The following is a 24,907-nucleotide window of genomic DNA, read 5'->3' as shown; positions in this document are numbered from 1 at the left end:
ATAATTCAAACTAGATCAAATATACAAAAAAATATTTTATACTATAAAATTGAATACGAATCTCATTTTATCAGTTTAAATTAGATTTAAAATTTTTCTATAAAAAAACTAACTTCAAATATTCTTTGAAAAACTTCTTTAAATGTTGGAAAAGTGCTTACAAAGGACTAAACAAGTTTTTTTTTTTCAAATTAAACTTAAGATTAATGTCATTTTGGATGAATACAAAAATCCTTAAAAAGAGACAAAATCACTTAATGATATTCCTTTTAAATAGCTCATTTTGCTTTATCTATCTTAAGTAACACACTTGTTTTCTTCTTAACAATTGTCACTTTACTAAAGATGTAACAATTATCTTTTCCTCCTATATAGTAAGTTTTTTTATGCATTTTGATTTTGATAAGTTTTAAACTTCAAAGTTTGAACTCCAAATTAAAAGCTGAGAAGCAAACAAATCTAGCTTTTAAACATCAGAAAAAGGGATTTTTTAAATATTATTACATATCATAAATTTATCAATTTTTTTATAACAGTTTTAAAAAAATCATTATTTGAGATAAAACTAATATTGTCCCAAATAAATAACATGTTAAAATTAAACTCAAATATTAATTAACATCTAAGCCCCTCTTAGTGATTTGAAAAAAAAAAATCAATTCAACTATTGAAGCATTAATTCTTCTCTTCCTAATTTTTCATCAAATTAATTACTATTCCCACATGAGTTAAAATTATGCATTTATGACACGCTTTCTAATAAAGTAGTTGTGCAGTTTCTATATATATTTAATCATTAAAATACTTTCTAAAATAACACATTTTAATTTTTGTTTTATCCTAATAGGATACTGTGTCAAATAAATTTAGGATGATAAATTTGGGATGATTGACTTACATTTGTAAGGAATTGAATCCTAGGTTTTATTTTTTTTTAATTTAAAAATAAAAGAAAATTAATTTTAAAATAAAAAAATTGTAGAAGAACACATATTTAAAAAAAAATATGTTGAGGGATAATATTCTAGAAACATAAATATATTAAAAAGTACTAATTTAAAAAATAATTATATATCAAAATAAATTCTATATTAAAATATATTTTGAGTCCACTTTCAATTTTTTTATTTATATTTTTTTAAAATAAATACATTTTAAAAATCTAATATTATAAATTCTTTCATCTCTTTTTAAATAATAAAAAAACAAAAACATAAAACCCAATTCTGTTTTTTTACACCAAATCATGTTTAAAATTTGATTTTCTGAAATTGAACTATTAACTATTAGAGTAAATGATGCTAGTTGGGTAATTATTCAACGTACTATCCTATTTAAGTAAAAAAAGAAGCATCAAATTTTGCTATTTTTGTAAATTTTCTTAATCAGTTTGTTTTTCCATTTAACACACTAAACATATATGCATTTATTCTTGTCCTAAAATTCCCTTTTCAAAATATAAGATAATGTTAATTAATTTTTATTAATCATACCATTAATCAAACTTAAAATCTCTATTTGATTAGATTTTTTTTTATAAAACTTTTATATTAAATATTTCTATGCAACTTTACACTTGACGTCTCAGTAACAATAATTATCTGTTATCATAAAAAAAAATATTATTAAAAAAAATAATATTAAAAAAAATACAGTAAAATTATAAAAAATTAGAAAAAAAAACCTATATGTTAAAAAAATTAAAATAAATAGATTATAAATATTTATAAAAAAAATAATTTTATGTATTAAAAAAATAAAAATGTTTTTTAACTGTAATCAATTAACTGCGTCTATTCACCAATCACGCATGCATCATGATTGGATAGTGCTTTTTGACCAACACCAATGAAACAGTTAAAAAGTTTGTTACCACGTGAATCTAACGGTTCAAATTTCTTGATCCCTTTTCTTGTAATACACTCGCCGTTAATTTTGCATTCACACTGCATGAATGCTGCAGCTTTGACACAGAGGATCATGGAAACTCAAGCGTCGTAAACTCACTAGTTACTCTATAAAATGTTCAGTGCTTTCACTCTCTCTGGATTTCTCACACTCATTTTCTCTCTTCATCACTTCATCTTCTTCGTAACCCTCGTTCTCTTCTTTTTCTGCAATCGCTGTTAGAAAATGGATAAACTCAACACTTGTTTTTTATTTTTCTGTTTCTGTTTGTAATCGTTTTATTTGTTTTTGCTTCGATTTTCAGTTTCTTCATTTCGTTGAAAGTTACCGATGGAATCCTCTGATGATGTGTCATCAGCTAAACGCTACTGTTCAACCGGTATATTCCTCATTTTCTTGTTTTTTTTTTTCTCTTTTATTTTTTTTTCTTTTACTTTGACATAATAAAATGTTGATAACCACTTACAGTGTCTGCATTTTCAATATCATTTTCCTTTTTTTAAAAAAAATTATCTATTTTTCTGTAGATTCTTTCAAATTTTTTTATTTATTTTAGGATTTAATGAGGATATTTTCTTTAATATTTTCGCGTGCAGTGTGGTAAGAAACTTAAATGTTGAGTCTGAACATTCTCATTTTTTGGTAGATTATTTCAATTTTTTTTATTTATTTTAGGATTTGATGAGGATATTTTCCTTAATATTTTTGTGTGCGGTGTGGTAAGAAACTTAGGACGAAACTTAGATAGTGTTTTTAATCAGAATTGGAATTTTAGCTATGTAATATGCTTAATAAAACTTAAGAAAGGTTTGTATTATTTATGTGAATTATCAAGGTGGTACCTTTTTTACTCTAATCATGGTGATACTTGAATTTTAATTAGAGAATATAAAAATAAAATAAATAACATGTAAGGTGCTATTTTAAAGTTTTTTGCTTTGATTATATTTTATGATTTTCTTTTGTTTTGATTTGATTAGTTGGTGGTTGGAGTTGAAACTGTGTTGGGGTGTGTGTACAGTATGTAAGCATTGAGAATATTTGGTTGTGCTTCATGATGGAATATATCTGGAGCTGTTCTTAGTATAGTTTGATTTTGTGAAACCAGGATTTTCCCCTGGCCCTCACAAAGACAAAAGACAGAAGTTATCAGATGTCGATGACCATACGAATCCATTTGCAATTTCGGATGTTGTGGTTCGTATAGAGCATGGGAAATTTGGAAGTGTCACAAAAGAGATAGAGGCTCTTGTAGCCCGAAAAATGCAGATACTTGGACCTTACTTTGCAAAGTATCCCGGACTTGTTGATCAATTGATCAATGTGGTAACTGACCACGATGAAGACACTGCTATGTTCGAAGATCAACTAGACAATGGTTTGACATTTCATAATGTCATAGATTCGGAGGGGAAGGATGTTAGTGCAGCTCCAATTCCTGTTATCCACATTGATTCAGATGTGGAAGATGATGGAGATGAAAGATCTATTGTTCCATTTCCTGAAGCTTCAGAGGAGGAAGATGATAGACATAATAAATCTATTGTTCCTTTTCATGAAGCTTCAAAAGAGGAAGATGATAGACATAATATATCTATTGTTCCTTTTCTTGAAGCTTCAAAACAGGAAGATGACAGACAAAAAAAATCTGTTGTTCCATTTCATGAAGCTTCAGAAGAGGAAGATGATAGACAAAAAAAATCTGTTGCTTCGTTTTATGAAATTGTGTTGCCGAGACAAGTTGCACCATCCCCTGTTGTGATGAAGACAACTGTAAGTTTTTCCTTAGTTTTTTAATAATTTAAATATATGAGTTACCAATATTGAAATAATGGTTACTAATATGCATACCTTTTAATTTGGAATATAATAGTAACACGCTCCAAGGAGAAACAGAAAATAATTATGGATTGAGATATCTCCTTACAAATATGGAATAGTCATCAAGCAAGTAAAACCAATCAGATAATGAGAAAAGTCAGCGTGTACTCAAAATCACCACCCAAAATCTCAGAATAATTCCTCCTTCATTTGGCTACCCTCCTTTTGTATATACAAACATGACTTATAGGCCTAACAGATGATTTAACAAAATTGTAGCACTTTTTAATTTTTGTGTTGTGGCTGAAGTTTCCTTTAAAACATTGACTTTTTCTTGTATTATTTTTTTTTTCTGATTTGAAGCTTGAAACAAAAATCGTGAAAAATTCTCAATTCCTTACTTTCTTGACACTGCGTAGTTCTCTTAAAAAGAAGTTCTAAATTTCTAGGTACTTTGGCTGAGTTTGACTTTTTTTCTAGTTCTGAAATCTTTGTATTGGATGTATCGCTAAACTTGAATGTTTTGACGAAGTATGATTTTTACTTTCGATCCTTTATATTATGCTTGGTGATTGGGCATTTGATGGGGTTTAAAATGGAAATAGTGGATGTGTCTGGATTTATATTTTATCTAGATGTCGTGCTATTTTTACATATTCTTTTTCTTTGCTCCTTTTAATCACATATCAATGTAGAAAAGGGAACAGTGAATGATATATGAGTTTAACCATTTGCTTTTTTTGAACATATTGTGTGAACTTTTTTCATTTGAATCACTTAACATTTGCATTTAGGTAACTTCTTAAGTTTCTGTGTATTTAGATTTAAATTTGTAGCTACTCTTCATGAGAAGATGCAAGCTCTTTCTTCTTTCTCTTCATTTCAATGTAAGTTGTTTCACTAACATGCTTTACTGTTCTGTGTCGAACAATGCATTTTAGAGGCCGCGTACTCCCATGCGTAACCATGGCAAAAGTAAAGATCTGAAAATTGAGACAAGTATGGCGGATAAAGGTACCACTAGAGATAAAGGTGTTTATATCGGTGTAGAGGAGCAAGAGGATCTTCAGGTTGACACCGCAGATAATGAGGGCCTAGAAGATATTTGGAAGGAGATGTCAATGGCAATGGAGTGTTCCAAAGTATAATACTTCAAATATTTTTTCAATAGTAATTTTTGTCTTATGTAGACAAATGTAAATAATTTTCTATGCATGTTACCTGTTGTATGTATGTATAAAACATGTAAGGCTTCAAAAATTACATTTAAATATTACTTGCTAGTTTGTTTTTTGCTACGTAAAACTATTTGTATACACGTCGTAATTTAAATTTGAAGTACATCATTTATTACGTTGAAGTCTACCTGCAAATTGCAGTTTCAGGGTTCCTTTGTCATTGATGTAGTTTAACTGTCCCTCTACTAGGTTGTTTCCGGGAATCCTCTGCCAGATGAAGAAGTAGGAAGAGACCATGAAGAAGAAGAAAGAGATGAGGACTGCGATCATTCTTTGATTTTAAAAGATGATATTGGTTATGTTTGTCGGGTTTGTGGCATTATTGACCGAAGAATTGAAACCATATTTGAGTTTCAGTACAAGGTTAGACTATTGTTTTTGCATCAATGTTTTTTTTTGTTAAACATAAAATATGCTTTTAGTCTTATGATCGCTTTTAATTATGGGGCTTGAAATTAGATGCACAACACATTAATTTTTGGGGAGACATACAAAATGACAAGTGAAACAGATCGCAACATGTGTTAAATAACCTCTTCTGATAATTTGCCAACCTCTACTGAGAAACTGTTTATTTTATTTATTCCACTAAATTTTCTTTGAGGACTGAGAAACCGCTTTATTAAACCAAAATTTTATTGCAGGTAGATCATTCATATCATGTGGACTTAACTGCTTCATAATACCTTGTTTTCATGCTCACGGTGTTGAGTATATTCTAGACTAAGATTACTTCTGGCTGGGACAGGAAGTGTTAAAGTTTGACTTATTATTTTTATTATTACTATCATTAATTTTATATTTTATTGAAGGTTAAACGGAGCACAAGGACTTATGCCTCTGACTCCTGTAAGACCAAAGCAAAAGCAGATGTATTTGGAATTAACGTTATTGGAGATGACCTCATGGTTACTGAAATCCCAGCGCACCCTAGACACATGAAACAGATGAAACCCCATCAAGTTGAAGGATTCAATTTTCTTGGTAGAAATCTTGCAGGTGACCATCCTGGTGGCTGCATCTTAGCCCATGCTCCAGGATCTGGGAAAACATTCATGATAATCAGTTTCATGCAAAGTTTTCTAGGCAAGTATCCAAATGCAAGACCCTTAGTGGTGCTTCCTAAGGGAATATTGTCAACATGGAAAAAGGAGTTTCAAATATGGCAGGTGGAGGACATACCTCTGTATGACTTCTACACAGTGAAGGCAGACACCAGAAGTCAACAACTGGAAGTGCTGAAGCAATGGATGGAGAAGAAGAGTGTTCTTTTCCTAGGATACAAACAGTTCTCCTCTATTGTCTGTGATAATGGGACCAATAGTACATCATTATCTTGCCAAGATATGTTGCTCAAGGTTCCTTCAATTCTTATTTTAGACGAGGGACACAATCCTAGGAATGAAAACACAGATATGGTGCAGTCCCTTGCAAAAGTTCAAACGCCAAGAAAAGTTGTACTGTCAGGAACCCTTTATCAAAATCATGTCAGGGAGGTGTTTAACATTTTAAATCTTGTTCGGCCAAAATTTTTGAAGATGGAAACATCTAAGCCTATTGTGAGACGCATTGAAAGTAGAGTTCATATACCAGGAATGAGAACCTTTTATGATCTCGTTGAAAACACTTTGAAGGGCACAGATTTTAAAGGGAAAGTGGCTGTCATACGAGATTTGCGCGAGATGACAAGCAATGTCCTTCATTATTATAAAGGGGATTTTCTTAAAGAGCTTCCCGGTCTCTTTGATTTTACTGTGGTTCTCAATCTTAGCCCTAAACAAAAGCTTGACCTTGAAAGATTAAAGAAGTCATCTGGAAAGTTCAAGATATCTTCTGTAGGCAGTGCTCTCTATTTGCACCCCAAACTGAAATCTTTAGCTGAAAAATGTGGAGAAAATAATATATCTGATGATATACTCGATGCTCTGATAGAAAAATCAGATCCCAGAGATGGTGTGAAGTCCAAATTCTTCTGGAACATGCTAAATTTGTGTGAATCAGCCGGAGAGAAACTTCTAGTATTCAGTCAATATTTGCTTCCTTTGAAATATCTAGAAAGGTTAACCGTGCAAACTAAAGGGTGGAGTCTAGGCAGGGAAATATTTGTAATCTCAGGAGAATCAAGCTATGAGCAGAGAGAATGGTCCATGGAAAAATTTAACAGTTCTCCAAATGCCAAAGTCTTCTTTGGCTCCATTAAGGCATGTGGAGAGGGCATATCATTGGTCGGGGCATCACGCATAGTTATTTTGGACGTTCATCTTAATCCTTCAGTTACTCGCCAAGCTATTGGTCGAGCATTCAGACCGGGCCAGCAGAAGAAAGTCTTTGTGTATCGATTGGTGTCTGCAGATTCTCCAGAAGAGGAGGATAACAACACTTGTTTGAAGAAGGAATTAATTTCAAAAATGTGGTTTGAATGGAACGAGTATTGTGGTGATCGAGCATTTGAAGTTGAGCAAGTTCTTCTCAAAGACTGTAACGATCTTTTTCTTGAGAGTCCATTGCTAGGAGAAGATGTAAAAGCTCTGTACAAAAGGTCAGTCACCATTTCCCCCATTTTTTTTGTATATTCATAAGCTGCCAATCACACACTTTTTTTTTTTCTGATATTTGTTTATTTTTCTATGTCAGGTAGGATGGGTAGGCAATTATTTTTCAGTTTCATTTGAGTGTGAGTAAAATTTTCTGAACTTGTTTGAGTTGCTGTAACCCTGTTTGCTTACTATTTGCCAATCATACACCTGTGTTTTAATATTTGTTTTATTTGTACGTACCTGCTAGAATTTGGCTTTCGATGAAAAAAGAATGAGTAGACAATATTTTTTGTGATTATCTGATTGTATCTTAGTTCAGAACAATCTTGGGTTACCGAGAATTGAATGAGTTGTCCTTTAGTCTTTATTTTTGTGAAGTTTCATGTCACTGTTCAATTTTGTGACGTGTTCTTAGTAGTTTGTAGCAAATAGCAATTCTACTATCTAGTTACGTTGAATCAACTGATTATAAAATGTTCAAAGCCTTATATATATATAGAGAGAGATTTATTATTTTATGAATAATTAATTAAAATATATTATATTTAAGTATATATAACTTTATATAAATATTAGCCAATTAAAAGTTGATACCATTATTCTCTGTAATATGAGCGGAAACACGTGTATTCACAATTTTTAAGAGGACTTCAAATAAATTATTTAAAAAATATTGTAAATGATAATTTTAAGAGAAAGATAACTTAATGAAATATATTATTTATGATAAAAGTAATTTATATTTTTATATTATATATTTATATTATATATTTATATTTTTATATTATATATTTATATTTTTATTTTATATATTTATATATTTATATTATATATTTATATATTTATATTATATATTTATATTTTAAATATTTTAATATAAGAATACCTTATTTACCATTTGGTATAAAATTGAAATAACTGTGCATAGTATATCTACTTACAAATAATATAGATATGAACCAGGAAATTCTTTCTACTCAACGGAGGTTTCGACATTATATATCTGTTAATTATTTTAGTTAGAAAAGTAATTTATGTGAATAATTATATTCAGTATTATATTTTCTATTTTTAATCAAATATTATATTTTTTACTTTTTAAATAAAATATCTGTCATCTTTTTTCTTTTATAATATGAAACTACTATTTGAAAAGTTATAAATAGTTTTTATTTGAAATTAAACAACGTTATTAGTATTTTTTAATATCAACTTCTAAATTAAATATCAGTTATTAAAATTTGTTGGCAATAGTAATATATATTGTTTTAATTTAGTAGAGTTCCTGATTATTAATCAATAGGAAATTTCGTAACAATGTGGCTATATATACACAAATTCTAATTATAATTTTCTAAAGTTTGATTTTGTTACATAAATTTGATAACTATTACATGTAATGCTAAGTCTTTAAAAAAAATGTTTAGCTTATCTTGTATACAAATATTTATAATATATTTTTGTATTATTTTAGAAAATTGAGTATTTTGAATTAATTATCCTGAGATGAGATTTATCACTCAATGTGTCTGGATAATGCATCCAAACAGAAGCATCCAAGAAAAAGGAGAGAGAGATATGTAAATGTGAGAAAGAAGTGATTTATTGTTTGTATAAAATTACATATGGCGAAGAATGTCCAGAAAACATATTCGCCATAATTTGCATACAAAATCCCTAATCATGTCTAAGAATACAATTTCTTTCTTCCACACAAACTTAATATAATATCTTTGGTTTCCTAATCATGTGAGGCTGTGGGTCATTGATTCATGGATACAAAGTACATTGCATTAAGAATTGAAAAAATAAAAAAAATAATAGCACAAAAATACAGAAGAGAATGGTGAGGTGAAGGAGAACTTATTGGCTTTCTTTAAACTTCTATTGTTGTGTATATTTGTTTTGATTTGTTCTTTCTCTCTTCCACACAATTACTACGCCATAAAAATCAGATGAAGCCAATAAATTTTCTCCATGGTTCCAGGCAATACCCATCACAGGAAATCGATGACCCTGCAGCATTACAATCATTTTATGCATTTTCACCTTTATTAACATCAATCATATTATTTTAACAAAACCACACTCAATCCCCTTAAAAAAACATGATTGGAAGACAAAACTCAACAAAAGATGACTATAATCAGGTTCTCTATCGGAGACAGTCATCAGTTTTTAGAAAAAATCAAAATACCTTGGATGAAAGAAAAGACTAACCTGTAGCTTGTTCACACATGTATTTTTGGGCCGAGTTAAATCATAAAAGTAGACATTTGAGTCCTCACTTCCAGCAACTTCACATGGCAAAACAGTGTAAGATAATGTAAGAAAGACAACCACAGTAATGTTGCTTAAGTAAAAGGTATTTAAGAAAAACTTGCAGCATATCAGTCTCCGTTTCCATTGAAGTCTCAATTGTAGGCATTATTTAAATCTCGTTTGGTAAACATTCTTGCTAGTTAAAATAAATTATTAGAATAACAAAGATATAGAAAAGGAAGATCTTATTATGAAAGTATACAGAGTGAAAGAGGAGAGATAAACAGAAAACAGTTTAGCAACTAACTGTTTAATAACTAACTGTCTAATATAAATCAAATTTCTCCTGTGAGTTAAATCACAAGTTAATTGATTTTAACTGGTGAGAAACTTCTTTTCTTTTCTTTTCTTACAAATACTTATGGAGAAGTTGACAAATTCAAGCAGTACATAATCCTCGACTTATTTTATAGTTTTACACAGGCAGAGTTTGGGTTATTAAAACCAGATTATTATTTAAAAGTCCTTCAAGAGACGGAAGAGGGAGGAAATGGAGAAGAGAAAGAAGTTTGCAAGAATGATATCAACATACCTATGAATTCTCCTTTTTCAAGGGAAAGGAGAGGACAGAAAGAAGCTTGAATTTTGTGTATACGTGGAGCTAATTTTAGAGAGCATCGAAGAGTTAAATAGCCATTTATCTCCAAAGCCACACTACAATACACCAATATTAGTGCTCCAAAGGAAAATGAGAGTTAAAAAAAGAGAACTTAAAAGAAAACTTTTTTTGAACCTGAAGAAAGACAGGTTTCCATCCTGGGTACATGTCAACAACACAGGTCCACGAGCGAGCAGAGAGAAACTCCTATACTGCACTGTGGTAACAGGAGATTTTTGCTTGCTACTACTTCGATAACGATGCGAGCGAGATAATACACCGGTGTGAGAGTTCATATTTACTGAGTATATACATCCCTGCACATACAATCCAGTACCTAAAGAAAATGAGATCAACCTAACAATTAGGATATACAAAACAAAATACATGTGCAGTGCATATATAGAGCAGCTCACCTGTCCATCTCCACAAAATATGAGAAGTCCTGTATGGTCATGGTCCAAAGAGGTAACTTCACTGTCAAATAGTGATTTATTAATTACCCTTCCGGTACTAAAATTGAACACCTGATACATCATATCACTTTTAAGAAAAATAATAAATTACTGTAAAGGAAATGTAAGTAAAAAATTACAACATCATAGGGGAGGATTTTATGTGGTGGAAAGTAGTAAAAAATACACATAGTAACTAAGCCACAGATATTTAATAGTGGGAGCATTTGATGAATTGAAGTGACTGTCACTGCCTTTCTCTTATTCCAGTGTCTGAATAACAAACAACCATTCAATGACTCAATCAAATGATCTATGAGTCTGCTTGAATATGGGGAGTGGAAAGGAAATGATGGGAAAGGAATAATTCTCCTTATTTAGGAGGTTGAAATTTTGTGGAAGGGAAAGTGTGTAGAACCATTCCCATTCAAACTATCTGAGCCGTTCCCTCCTAACTATCTGAGGGTTACTTTTATTTTTTTTAAACTTTACATTTACTACTTTACCTTCATAAATTGAGTAACTTAATAAAAAGGTTATACTTAATTTCACAGCGCACCACTTATAAACCACAAGACCTTCCTATTTCTTCCCTCATTAATATCCAAACACAGAAAGGTAACTCTATTCCCTATTACTCCATTTTCTGTGAAACGTCTGAGCATAATAATAGCACCAAACCACACAAAACAAACAGTTCTCGATACTTTACAAACAAATAACACAATGCTACTTCAATAACATTTAAGGTCTGAGCAACCCCACCACATCAAAGACATTTCAGGTTTACCAAGCAAGAACAGAAACAACCAAATATATTCCAACAGAAAAGCTTCAGCAAAAGTGTCAAACATGTTACTTCCTTCTCTAAAATAACAAAATGGAAACAATTAATATATTTACGTTGATTTCTTTGTTTGCATTTCCAACTGAAAGGAAGTTATTATTTACCTGCACCAAATACAGAAAAAATACAGGCTTCAGTAGCAACCAAGGATGGAATCAAAAGAAAAAAATTATTTACCAATATAAAATATCCAAATCCACATGCATAATGATATAGGAAACCATATCTTTGGAAAAATTGGACAAGTTGCAAATAATATTTAAGTTTCAGTAGATGAGAGGAAATCTGAAGCAAATTGTTGTCATTTACCCATTCTTTCCTAACTAAAAAACTCCCCTCCTCCCATGCTCACCCTCTATCATAGAGAAAAACATTCAGTTTCACTAGATGTGACAAAGATGAAAAATTCTATATGCTAAATTCACAGCCTCCTCCCCTCACTATTTTATGCTTCAAAGCATATTTGTATTTGTTGCAGCCTCAAGCACAACCAATTCAAAATAAAACCAATGTGTATGGAGGAAGTCTTAAATTCTTTAACATGGACCACAGAGAAAAGTACTGGTCCACCTCATCATTTTCTCTTTTTGAAAAAAGGTTTGATCAACAAAAAAAAGAAAAGACGAGAGAGGAAAAAAACTACAAATAAATCCAAGTTCAAGATCACAATGAATGTCTGAGACCTTCTGCAAACTGAGATTCAATTCCACCCATAAAAATCTAGCCATGTTCAATATACGAAAGTCAATTTTATCACTTCCCTTAGTGTAAAAAGTGGCTATTAGAACTTCTAGAAAAATATTTAGACATAAGAGTGACAGTCTAGTAAATTGAATACACACAAAGCAAGAGATAAAAGTCACAGGTTACTTTTCATACAAACATGAAATTTACCATAAAATTTCCAGAATATCTAAAGTTTTCAAATCTAAGACGACGGTGTTTTGTCCAACTATTAAAGAAGGCAACGGTATCCTCTAAAGAGATGGGAAGGCTAGCATTCTTAATAAAAAAGAAGACACCTTTATGCATAAACACACCCCCAATTATACTTACAGGGTGAAAACGGATACACAATTGTGGAGATACTCCATATATCACCCGTATGCAAATACCTTTCGCTATCTCCCATACTCTCACAGTTTTATCCAATGAAGACGATGCAATGTATTGATTATTTGATGTAAAATCAAAATCTGAAAATAAACAAGCATATGAGGTCATGTAATAAATTAGGGAGCATTACAATTTAGGAAATTTTGGAAAATCATAATTCCACATTAGGAATAAGTGACAAATTCAGCAAGAATAATTAGTCAATGGCTGCAGTATTTTTCTGAAATCTGGCTAATTTGATCTCCAATTGGAAAAAATGCAGACCAAGATTTATTGATCCATAATGTCCCAATTAAAAATAATACATTAGGTGATATTTCCTTAGCGCACTTGGTCATATATGTCATGCAGCATTAAATATAGATCAAATAAACAAAGACAGTTTATCCAACCAACCTGTTACATCTTTGGAATGCCCATCCAGTTGTTTGATGACTGAAGGATTCTCTGATACACTGCAGACAGTTAAGGTTCCATCAGATGCCCCATAAGCAAGTAGATCAGAACTCATGTGCCCAAACTTCAACACGGTAACTACACATAAAGATTTTCAGGATTATTCCACCAGAAAGTAAAACAGAGACTGGTATTAGTGTAACAAAAGACAAATTTAGATCAGACTTACCAGAGGCTTTGCACTTGTCAAAGATACAATGCATTCCAACAAAAGAATAAGCAGACTCAGCCCCACGGTGTCTAGGATGATCAGAATCACTTACACTTGAGCCAAAACTCAATCTATGATTATGTACTGGATTTGCATTTTGCAGATCCTACAATTTTGATAAATGACGAAAAAAAGTAAACGATCATGAAATTTAAACTAATACTCACAGCATATGAGCTAAACAGTACTGATCTCCTTCAATTTAAAAACAATTAGACAAAGCTCCAATTATCATGGCCTAACATAACCCACATATCCCTTAACAGTACAAACGCCCAAAGTATACTTGTAACATCTTGTTAAATAATGGTTAGTCTATCTATTTCATTAGTGTAGTCTTATGTAATATCTAAACCAATAAGTCAGTTTATGTAAATTTCCCCCAATCCAGGAAACTTAGGTGTATTTACTCAGACTGACTAACAGCAACTTCTATAATTGTAGTTTCAGCAAGAAGCATTGAGCAAAACTTACTAATATCAAGAAAGTGACAGTCAAATCTACCCAACAAAGTATAGGGTTGGTTTCGAGCCAATAATCAGTAAAGAATATAGTGTATCATCTATGGGCAATGTTAACTGCTTTATGACTAATAAAAAGTTATCTTGCCTTTTTCTAATGTATCTAATTTAGTTTCTGAATGCTTTGTTTAGCTCTTCTACAAACTTTTTCTTCCTAAAAGAACGGAAAAAAAAAAAACTGAATAACCGTAAGAATCCCACTTGACCGGGTGCCACACCAAAGCACAATCAGCACTTCCTGGACAATAGCACTACCAGTTCAAATGACTGGCTGGTTATCCTATCAGTTATTATGGTACACTCTGATATACTTAAATTAAAAGGTATAAATCCCATTAACAGAATATGTCTATCTGGTCATAATTTTAATGTATATGGCATTTTTCTACCCAATTAAGAGTTAAAGATAAAAGGTATGTGCAATACAAGTATATTGCAACAAAATCTACATCACACAACTTACCCTCCCAGAACTCAAGCTATCCACCTCAGACCAACGGGAGTGTGGAGTTGGAGATGGAAAAAATCGGCCACTGATGCATCAACCAGTAAATTATCCTGATGTCAGAATTGTACGGAAACATAAATTTAAACTAGTACCGTGAATGAGAAAGCTGCATTGACATAAAATGTGGTTATAATTACAAACAGAAACTCAAATTGAAGAATTAACCACAACGATGTACATCGAATCGAATTCACATTAAAATAAGAAAGGCAATTGATGGGAAAAAATGTACAGAAATTAAGATAATTTTGATATAAGAGACAAAGTACAAGTGTTGGAAAATATGATGTCATCCTAAATTAACCTAAAACATAACCGAGAAAAGACCAGTCAAGAACATTAGATAAGCTAAAACCAGCTTGCTACACAACCAGACATAAATCACAATCATCTTGTCAATATGTTTTAGATTACATATGTGAAGAAAGAAAGTAGATTTGAATGAATAACAACATCTGTCTTCCAAAATTTTCCATACAGATCAAAGTTTAATTTACTGTCCAACAGCACATCCAGATCACTTAGAAGCTCCGTATCCAATCATGGGCATCTTTAATTCCTTATTTTATCTTCTTTCAGCAACCATATCATCAAATTATGTGATACAAAATTAAGCAAATATGTACTCATTAGTTCCAGTAAAAAAAGAAAAAACAGCAACCTGTTTCCTGGAGTACTCTGCAGACTAGGGGCTCGCGAACTATCCCTTTCCCAGTTTTTAGACCTACTCATGTAATTCCGGTATGCCACATAAGTTTTCTCATTGCATCTCCAATCCTTCAACACAATCACATGTCCATAAGTCAAATAGTAACAACAACACAGCCCCAGAAGATAACACTATCACAAGTAATAATAAGAAGAAGAAAGACCGAACTTTTTATACTATTCTCTTATCAGAATTGAAGTTTCACCTCGGCAATCTTTGTAATATAAGGTGGTTAGCACTAAATGAAACATGGATTACCTATGTAAAACTCCAATTCTGATTAACTGCACTTGAAACTGTATATAAATACTGTCCTAATAATAATAATAATAAACTCAGCACTAAACGTACTTAAACATCGTTTATGATAATTGAGAACATTGTAGGAACACGCAAGTCAACAAGCTTATAATCAAAAAGTCAAAATGTAACAATATACAGAAACACTAAAACCAAATCATCACCATAAATAATGCAAATCTGTCACGATTGATCTGCATAAAGAAACAGAATTATATGCATATAAGAGAACGAGATCGGTGATTATAAAGAGAATTAAGCTACAAGCACTTATAACAATCTCAATTTTCAGATTGTGATGATAAAATTATCAGAAACATTAGATTTAGATAAGAGTGCGTGTTCTACACGGAGCGTACTCTGCGGCGGATAATTCCAGCCTCCGCCTTCCGAAGAAGGAGGAGGCGGCGAACGCCAATGTACTCGGGATCGGCGTCGGCGGTGACTGGCTGAAGCAAACAGCAGAACAACTCTGGATCTGAACTCTTCTCGTCATTGTCTACCTCGTTGTTGTCGGTGTGGTTGTTGAGGAGGTGGTGTTCGTTTTGTTGCGGTTCTGTTTCGCCGTTGTTGACGGCGGCGCTGCCTTGCTCCGCCATGATGATTTATGGAGCGTTCATCGGAGAGCGGTGGCCGAACCCGATTCTCCGGCGAACTTTGCCACGGTTAATGTGTGAAGTTGGATTCTAATGAGAGAAATGCAGAGAGACACAGAGAGAGATCGAAATTAACTGGAGACCTTACCAACCGGTGACCGGTAGAAAATTCAGCGGAAAATAAACATAGATATTAATTAAAAATTGATTAAAAAACAGCTATTGCGCTTAATTTAGATCAATGAAATTACACATGTAATTTTTATTAAATGTTTAACACAATTACCATTATTTAAAAAAATGAGAAAATTTAATGAGTTAAATTATAATTTTCTATATTACTTTTTATTTATATCAAATTTATGAAAAATAAATAATAATATAAAAATAGTTAAATGATTAATATTTTAGTATATTTCAAAATATAAAAGAGCACTAATATTTTAACACTCTAAACAATAATTACACTTACCTCACAATTTAATAAATTAATATTTTAATTATATTATTTTATTTTAATTTAAATACTAATATATATTAGTATAATGAGTTGTCAGATAAATATTTTTACTTTTTAGATATCAAAGTATTTTTTTGAAAATATAATATCAAACTAGTTGAAAATATATGGTATGTGTGTTTGTTTTATTATGATAACAAAAAATAAACAATATTTTTAAAATTATTAAAATAAAAAATATATTCAATTGAGTTTATGTAAGAAATAGAATTGTATTTTAATATACTTACTTTACTTATGAAAGACAACTTTTTCATAAAGTTTGATGGTAGAATTGTAGTCACAAAACATTATAACACTTTTTTTTTATGTAAAGTTTTCAGTATTTCACAACTTGATATATTAACATTTTAAATAACAACAATTATTTATTATCATATAAAAAAAATGTATTATTAAAAAAATATGAAGGAATTAGACCAAAATTAATATGTAATACCTCTTCATTTAATCTAATTAAGTTTGTTAAGAATTTGTCTTACCTGGATACCTTAAGTCACACAAAAAACTATTTTATATATTTGGCTTTGTGGTTGAGAATGTGATCACCACTTCATAATGATTTTTGTTGATGAACATGCAAAAAAAACTTTGAAGTACATCAATTGTAAGCTTGTCAATTTCTTCTTCGATAAAGCACAGAATGTAGTCAAAATTCTCAAAGAATGTTTGTATTATCTTCTCAACGATCTTAGCATCTACCATGTCATTTCCATAATTTCTCAAGTCAATGCCACCACCATGACTCATGCAACATAGTAGGTGATCGTCTCTCCTACCTTCATCTCTAATAGCTCAAAGGTTCTTCAAAGTCTCTGAAGTTGAGCATTCTTGGAAGTCTTTCTGAGTGATGACTTTCATAATAGACTTCTCAATAGCTTGGAAAAGATAGTTCGTGACCTTTAAATCCTTTAACTTCAACTCATAATGTTTTCCTTGGCGTTGCTGACATGTTATCAATGGTAAATAACAAACTGAATTGACTAATAAGAAACCTTGACACTTAGATTTTCCATTGATAAAACTCTTTGATTGGTCAAGATTTGATCTTGTAGACATGATCAAAATTTGGATTCATAATATAAGGATCATAACCATATAGAATTTACTCAACCTCTTCTCAATCTCTTCCAATGAATCAACTTCTGAAAACATATTAACCTCCTTAGCAGCTAATTGAGCTTCATCAGTAAAGAACTAATGTCATGATTTGTTTGTTTAAGAAATCTCAATTTATGGATAGAATGACAAACACGATGGATATCATTTGCGGATTCCACATGTTGTAACAATAAAGAAAAAACTGAAAATTCAACTTCTTCCATGTGATTGAGGAAACTTTGGTAAGAGACCAAATCTCAAACACATGCAAACCAAGAGAGATCATTTTTGCCATTAAGCTTTTTCAAGTAATTGTGGAAGCCCCAGTGAAAGAGTTGACAAGTTCTGAAGACATTATTAAGGTAAAGGAAGGTGAAAAAAAATAGGAACCAAGAGAGGGAAAGGGCTGCATCCTATGGGTTGAGCTAATCAATGGTGGAAAAGAGGCAAGGATGACAGTGAACAATGAAAATATAAGCAAGAATGCTAAGAGATTAACTCATCTCTTAGCTTATTCATGTGTTTAATCTATACGACCATTCATTGTGCTATTTCATAGACTTTGCAAAGCACAAGCATCTTGGGTGAACATGTCATATTTAAGAGCAGTATAGTATATAATACATAGTGTAACTAAAAAAATAATGGCTATGGAGTAAACCATTAAACATGATACATATGAAATTAGGTATAGGACATAAAAAAGGAGAGGATTCCAAGCTTGCACAAGTCAAATTCTCTTGTTCTGTTTATACGGATAACCAGGCTCTGATTCACTTGACCACCTGCACACACACCAAAACTGCATGAATACTACTAAAACTAAACCAGAATCACAAATTTCTCAGAGCAACAAGTGAAGAAACCAGATGGAAATACAAAACAAATTTTAAACACACAACACAGAACAACATGTAAAATTAAGTTCTCCAGATTGTTCTAAATATTGAAAGCCAGATCAGATATTCTAACATAATCAATGACCAATATTTATTGTAAAAAGATAGGCTTCTATAAAAATATTTCTTTCTTGTCTGTAGATCCTGATTAATGCAGGAAAACTTTCAGATATGAGTTATGATAGAAACGTAAAAAGACAGGCATATGATATGAAAAAGGGGAAAGAATGGTCATTAACCTTTTATATAAAGCTTTTACATCCTCCCCTAACAGTGGACTTTCAAGAAATTCATCACCACACTCTTTCACCTCAACTGCCTCAACTTCAAAAGCTCGATCACCGCAATACTCATTCCATTCAAACCACATTTTTGAAATTAATTCTTTCTTGAAACAAACATGGTGGTCTTCCTCTTCCGGAGAATCAGCGGATACTAAACGATACACAAAAACCTTCTTCGTCTGGCCGGGTCTGAATGCACGACCTATAGCTTGACGCGTAACCGATGGATTGAGATGAACGTCCAAGATAATTATGCGAGAGGCACCAACCAGTGATATACCCTCTCCACATGCCTTGATTGAGCCAAAGAAGACTTTGGCTTCACGAGAATTGTTAAATTTTTCCATGGACCATTCACGGTGCTCAGAGCTTGATTCTCCTGAGATTACAAAAATTTCTCTTCCAAGACTCCAGCCTTTCCACTTCATAGTCAACCTTTCTAAATATTTCAAAGGTAACAGATACTGACTGAAAACTAGAAGCTTCTCCCCTGCTGATTCACACAGATTTAGCAAGTTGTAATAAAATTTTGACTTCACACCATCTCTAATATCCAGTTTATCTACCAAATCATCCATTACACGATCAGATATAGAATTTTCACCACACTTTTCTGCTAGTGGTTTCAGTTTAGGATGCAAATAGACAGCACTTCCTATAGAAGATATCCTGAACTTTCTGCTAGATAGTTTTTTTATTTTCCCTACTTCAGGCTTCTGTCTAGGGCTAAGAGTGAGCACCACGGTAAAATCAACAAGACCAGGAAGCTCATCAAGAAAATCTCCTTTATAATAGTGAAGTACCTTGCTCGTCATCTCACGTAAATCTTGTATAACAGCTATTTTCCTTTTAAAATCAGGGTCCTTCTGCAAAGTGTTTTCAACTAAATCATAGAAGGTTCTCATTCCTGGTATATGAACTCTACTTTCAATGCGTCTCACAATAGGCTTTGATGTTTCCATCTTCAAAAATTTTGGCCGAACAAGATTTAAAATGTTAAACACCTCCCTGACATGATTTTGATAAAGGGTTCCTGACAGTACAACTTTTCTAGGCGTTTGAACTTTTGCAAGGGACTGCACCATATCTGTGTTTTCATTCCTAGGATTGTGTCCCTCGTCTAAAATAAGAATTGAAGGAACCTTGAGCAAAATATCTTGGCAAGATAATGATGTACTATTGGTCCCATTATCACAGACAATAGAGGAGAACTGTTTGTATCCTAGGAAAAGAATACTCTTCTGCTCCATCCATTGCTTCAGCACTTCCAGTTGTTGACTTCTGGTGTCTGCCTTCACTGTGTAGAAGTCATACAGAGGTATGTCCTCCACCTGCCATATTTGAAACTCCTTTTTCCATGTTGACAATATTCCCTTAGGAAGCACCACTAAGGGTCTTGCATTCGGATACTTGCCTAGAAAACTTTGCATGAAACTGATTATCATGAATGTTTTCCCAGATCCTGGAGCATGGGCTAAGATGCAGCCACCAGGATGGTCACCTGCAAGATTTCTACCAAGAAAATTGAATCCTTCAATTTGATGGGGTTTCATCTGTTTCATGTGTCTAGGGTGCGCTGGGATTTCAGTAACTATGAGGTCATCTTTAACAACATTAATTCCAAATACATCTGTTTTCTTGGTATTCCATGAATCAGACGCATAAGTTCTTGTGCTTCGTTTAACCTTCAATAAAATTAATATGATAATTAAAAGTCGTTTTTATAAAGCAACCAATACCACATGATTTGAATAATGATCTACCTGCTATTGTATTGTCTTGGTTTAATAAAGGGGTTGATAAGTCCTTAAAGAGAACTCAGATGGATTAAACAAAATAAACATTTTCCAGCAGGTGTGGGAAACAGTAAATTATCACAAGAATTTCCTTAACACAAGATTTATAGAGAAATTTAACAATTCACTTGTCATATTGTTATGTCCTGCTCTGCCCAGACTTTCAACCAGTACATCTAATTTCAAGCCCCATACTTAAAAACACAATTTTCACACATTTAATAATTTTTTAGTCATGATTTATAAACAAAAAAGCATGAATGCAGGAACTTGAGTTTAACCTTGTACTGAAACTCAAATATGGTTTCAATTCCTCGTTCAATAACCCCACAAACACGACAAACATAGCCAAGGTCGTCTTTTAAGAAAAAAGAATGATCACAATCATCATCATCTTCATCATCTTCTTCTTCTGCTTCTTCATCTGGGTGAGGATCAACCGAAACATCCTAGTGGAGATACATTTAAACCAGATCAATGCCAAAGGACCTCTTAAAAATGCCATTTATGGGTAAAATTTAAAGTAAGAAATAATGTACATAAAGCTTAATTACTATGACTTGTGTGCAAGTAAATTCTCCGGGCAGAAAAGAAAAGCATGCGATATCTACATGTTACATGCAATGCAAACAAGTATAACATAGAAAGGTTAAGTGAGAGAGCAAAATAATCAAGGCTAATAAGGACAATCATATGTCTTAACGCACTAAACATAATATTACATTCAATATGCCTTTAGTGAAGTACTGTAGATATAGAATATGCAATACACAAACAACTTATCTAAGATCAGATGACAGAAATGTTAAGAATATTTTCAGTGTACATCAGAAAATAATAATAATAATAACCTACATGTAAAAAAATACTACAATTGTCTACATAAATCAATAAATAATGTAGTTAACAAGTAACAAACCCACCCAACCATGTAACTACGCTATAAGAAAAATGTGATGCCTTCTCAACCCTCAAAACTAACATTATATAACCAAAGCATTACAAATTAAATTACATGAAAAGATCATCCAAATGAATAAATGAAAAACTAATTGGCAGAGACAACTATTATTATTGAAAAATATAACAAATTTAAGTATGATACTTTGGAACATTCTATAGCCATTGACATCTCCTTCCAAATATCTTCTAGACCATCATCTTCAATATCAATGTCATCTTCTTCCTCTTCCTGTACACCAACATAAACGCCTTTATTGTTCTGAGTGTTGTTAGGTTTATCCTCCATACTTGTCTCAATTTTTAGATCTCTTTCTCCCGGGTAAGGAATGGGAGGTTGATACCCCTAAAATCCATTGTTACAGGTAGATTAGTAAGGTATGTCAGTGAAACAACTTGCATTAAAATGAAGAACAAGAAAAGAAGAAATACCCAGCAACTTCTCATGTAAACAAACAAACAACCAAACCTTATCCCACTTAGTGAGAATCATCTTTTAAAAATACACATCTAAATCCAACTACAAAAAATCTTACCAAGGAAGGTAATTAAAAGAAAATGTGGTGATTCAACTTAAAACAATTTACACAATATGCTCTGAGAAATAAATGGAAAAGCTCAAATATCAATACACCCTATTCATCTTTCAACACTAGTGCATGCATAGCAAGAGTAAAGAAACAAAATATAAAAGACACACAATTTAGAAACAATATAAATCTATATATATCCAATATTTTCATTTTTTTCATTTTCAACCTTTTTCCCTACTACCAAGAATACATTAAAATACAAACGTAAAGGAAATTTCATATTACATAAGAATATTCAAGTTTAGCAACACATCCAATGATTACAAAACTGATCTTCCGTTTGGTAGAGAGGAAAGGAATAGAGGGAATGAAAGAGAAAAGAAAAGAAGAAATGAGTAGAAAAGGGGGTTGCTTGGTTGGAATGAAATGAGTGGAAAAGAAACACTGTTTTCTTTATTATTCATAATTATGTTATTATTAATATTATTATTTTTAATTACTCATTATTATTGTAACTATTAAAATAAATAAATAAAATGGTCTCTTGATCAAATATGGAAATGTTTTTAACCATAAAAAACACTAAAAAGCCAACTTAAAATGCCAAAAAGCAAAATGACAGGCCAACTCAACATGTCCAAAAGTTAAAACATATGGAATGGATCATATAAGGATGATGGATATGTAAAATGTACAAGTGACTTAAGGCAATATATTTTTTAAGGAACCAAAATTCAAGAAACTAATTCAAGAGTTGATGATAATTTTACAAGAATCAATGTTCCAATAGATGCTACAATTATGTCAAATCATTCCAAATAAAAGCTCATGCACATTAGCATTCATAATTTCAATGCTCATGTATTTACATAATTACCAAAACAAGGAAAGAGCAAAATCTTACAAGTATCTTCAATGCAGGAGACGGTGCAACTAGTTTCGGCAACACAACTTCATGAAATGGGACCATAGATTTTTCATCTCTGTCATCTTCCTCATCTGAATCAATAATCACAACATGATTTTGTGTTGCAGGGACATCCTTTCTGGTGTGTTCCCCCTCCAGATCTATGACATTTTGATGCGTCCAAACAGTAACTAGTTGATTTTCCAACTTAGGAGTTTCTTCATCAAGTTTCATTACCGCTTTCTCCCATTGATCCACTAGAATGGGATATTTAACAAAGTAAGGGCCCAATATTTGCATTTTTTGGGCTATAAGGTCCTCTATGTCCTTTGTGACACTTCCAAATTTTCCACTCTCTAAACTATCCAGAACATCAGATATTGCAAATGGATTGCTGTAATCAACAACATATGAAGTCTTATCATGCGTTGAGTATGGCAGGCTATAACTTGAAACTTTCAGTCTTTTGTCTCCACCCGGTTCAGAAGAAAATCCTGGTTTTAAAAAATGGAACTATATTCAATGAAACAAACTACAAATGTTCCTTCAAGTGTTATTATACATTGAATATTCTGCATAACCACACAATCCAATAAGTGCATGCATTATGGGGATTTGGGAAACATAATACCAGACAAGAACCGTGCAGTTTCAACACAGCCAACAACTAATCAAATCAAACCAAGCAAATTCAAAAAATGAAATGAAATATTTGGATTGGAGTTACCATTTTACATGTTTTTAACAGGAAAGCTATGTGGACCATTAGATAATTGTATGGCCCAAGCCAAATGGTGTCCACCAACCAATCACCATTTCATATCACACAATTCTCAACCCCCGTTCCCATCCAGTTTAGAACAGAACGGATTCTGGGTTGCCATTTTTTTTTTAACTTCACTTCTCAACCTACACCAACACCCTCAGGTTTCACAAAGACTGACTCAAACATCATCACATTGTTTCTGCAAGCTAACATCACTACTTCCAAGCCAACCCATGAATGAATGTCCATGACCAACTGACACATAACTCTCTGGCATCACCAGGAACAGACAGAAAGGGTTGCAAATGCAACACTTCACCATCTAAAAAGGGCTAAAAATACAACACCCAGAGCTAAAAATACATCATCTACACAATCGCAGAGCTCAAATGGCTTCACTGGTCCTTATAAACTACACTTAAAGCAACACACACCCAAAACCAAACACGTTAAATCTAGAATTAAAGAAAACAGATTGAATATTATGAATCAAACGTAAAAGACAAAACTTTTCGCATGTAACATGCACATAATCCACTAGAGACAACCATTAACTAAAGAGGGGAAAAGAAAATGATTCTGAAAATGCAAAATAGTGTACCCCAGATGAACATTAGTGTCAAATTTAAAATTAAAATGAAAGATTGAGAAGGAAATGATGAATATACCCATTTGTCGAGGGCGTTTTGCGCTTGACACAACATCAACAGAGGGCTCCATCACCCAGTTGAAAAAACTGAAAATTGAAGTGAGATTAAAACTAAAACAGATTATGGGTAGCAAATGAAATGATAAATAAATAAATAAAATCAGTTTTGTGATGAAAAGGGTTGAAAATAAGAGAATGAAATGTGCGAGGGATTGAAGAGAGGAAATGGGATTGAGAAATTTACAGAGTGAGTGAAGAATTTGATGAGGCTCTAAGTTTATTCAGTATACTGACACTGTGGAAAAGAATAAAGACACTTTTTCAAGTATAAAAAGGTAAACACTTCTAC

General features: G+C 32.0%; 3 protein-coding genes across 6 annotated transcripts; 1 reads left to right on the top strand and 2 right to left on the bottom strand.

Moving 5' to 3' along the window:
* The first annotated feature begins 2,055 nt into the window (after positions 1-2,055).
* LOC137832405 (protein CHROMATIN REMODELING 35) lies at positions 2,056-8,016 on the top strand. Its single transcript, XM_068640565.2, has 7 exons — positions 2,056-2,125; positions 2,213-2,287; positions 3,017-3,681; positions 4,671-4,871; positions 5,157-5,330; positions 5,780-7,506; positions 7,602-8,016. Exons 2-7 carry the CDS (start codon positions 2,239-2,241, stop codon positions 7,603-7,605), a joined length of 2,820 nt encoding a protein of 939 aa, XP_068496666.2. The 5' UTR covers positions 2,056-2,125; positions 2,213-2,238; the 3' UTR covers positions 7,606-8,016.
* A 1,069-nt stretch (positions 8,017-9,085) lies between these two features.
* LOC137826555 (Transducin/WD40 repeat-like superfamily protein) lies at positions 9,086-16,318 on the bottom strand. Of its 4 annotated transcripts, none has more exons than XR_016517695.1 (12): positions 15,907-16,306; positions 15,200-15,315; positions 14,494-14,563; positions 13,468-13,615; positions 13,239-13,376; positions 12,783-12,922; positions 11,783-11,830; positions 10,841-10,951; positions 10,560-10,761; positions 10,359-10,480; positions 9,725-9,801; positions 9,086-9,520 (listed from the first exon to the last, which is right to left on the bottom strand). XR_016517695.1 is itself a non-coding variant. In XM_068632560.2 (12 exons), the coding sequence occupies exons 1-12, from the start codon at positions 16,144-16,146 to the stop codon at positions 9,389-9,391; spliced, it is 1,524 nt and encodes a 507-aa protein (XP_068488661.2). In that variant the 5' UTR covers positions 16,147-16,318; the 3' UTR covers positions 9,086-9,388. The 4 variants fall into 4 exon arrangements, 1 of the variants encoding a protein (XP_068488661.2); XR_016517697.1 differs by having other exon boundaries at positions 10,841-10,901; XR_016517696.1 differs by having other exon boundaries at positions 10,560-10,741; positions 10,841-10,901.
* Positions 16,319-18,344: 2,026 nt separating this feature from the next.
* On the bottom strand, positions 18,345-24,862 carry LOC137826527 (protein CHROMATIN REMODELING 35). The gene is made up of 7 exons (XM_068632521.2): positions 24,803-24,862; positions 24,578-24,645; positions 23,141-23,637; positions 21,849-22,049; positions 21,025-21,192; positions 18,903-20,632; positions 18,345-18,549 (listed from the first exon to the last, which is right to left on the bottom strand). The coding sequence occupies exons 2-7, from the start codon at positions 24,627-24,629 to the stop codon at positions 18,495-18,497; spliced, it is 2,703 nt and encodes a 900-aa protein (XP_068488622.2). The 5' UTR covers positions 24,630-24,645; positions 24,803-24,862; the 3' UTR covers positions 18,345-18,494.
* Between the last annotated feature and the right edge of the window lie 45 nt (positions 24,863-24,907).

Source organism: Phaseolus vulgaris, chromosome 11 (assembly GCF_051622355.1).
Source record: "Phaseolus vulgaris cultivar YP4 chromosome 11, ASM5162235v1, whole genome shotgun sequence".
Classification (NCBI taxonomy): Eukaryota; Viridiplantae; Streptophyta; class Magnoliopsida; order Fabales; family Fabaceae; genus Phaseolus; species Phaseolus vulgaris.
The sequence above is the reverse complement of the archived record's forward strand: the minus strand, read 5'-3'. Positions and strand labels throughout refer to the sequence as shown.

What these genes read in the sequence shown, in the direction of transcription:
- LOC137832405 (XM_068640565.2), top strand. Translation starts at nt 2,239, where the DNA reads ATGGAATCCTCTGATGATGTGTCATCAGCTAAACGCTACTGTTCAACC. An exon ending in CTGTTGTGATGAAGACAACT is followed by an intron (nt 3,682 to 4,670) that starts GTAAGTTTTTCC and finishes AATGCATTTTAG; the next exon opens with AGGCCGCGTACTCCCATGCG. An exon ending in TATTTGAGTTTCAGTACAAG is followed by an intron (nt 5,331 to 5,779) that starts GTTAGACTATTG and finishes ATTTTATTGAAG; the next exon opens with GTTAAACGGAGCACAAGGAC.
- LOC137826555 (XM_068632560.2), bottom strand. Translation starts at nt 16,146, where the DNA reads ATGGCGGAGCAAGGCAGCGCCGCCGTCAACAACGGCGAAACAGAACCG. An exon ending in CAGAGTACTCCAGGAAACAG is followed by an intron (nt 14,564 to 15,199) that starts GTTGCTGTTTTT and finishes TTGATGCATCAG; the next exon opens with TGGCCGATTTTTTCCATCTC. An exon ending in TATTTTGTGGAGATGGACAG is followed by an intron (nt 10,742 to 10,840) that starts GTGAGCTGCTCT and finishes TTGTATGTGCAG; the next exon opens with GGATGTATATACTCAGTAAA.
- LOC137826527 (XM_068632521.2), bottom strand. Translation starts at nt 24,629, where the DNA reads ATGGAGCCCTCTGTTGATGTTGTGTCAAGCGCAAAACGCCCTCGACAA. An exon ending in CTCCTGCATTGAAGATACTT is followed by an intron (nt 22,050 to 23,140) that starts GTAAGATTTTGC and finishes AATGGATTTTAG; the next exon opens with GGGTATCAACCTCCCATTCC. An exon ending in TGGCTATAGAATGTTCCAAA is followed by an intron (nt 21,193 to 21,848) that starts GTATCATACTTA and finishes TATCTCCACTAG; the next exon opens with GATGTTTCGGTTGATCCTCA.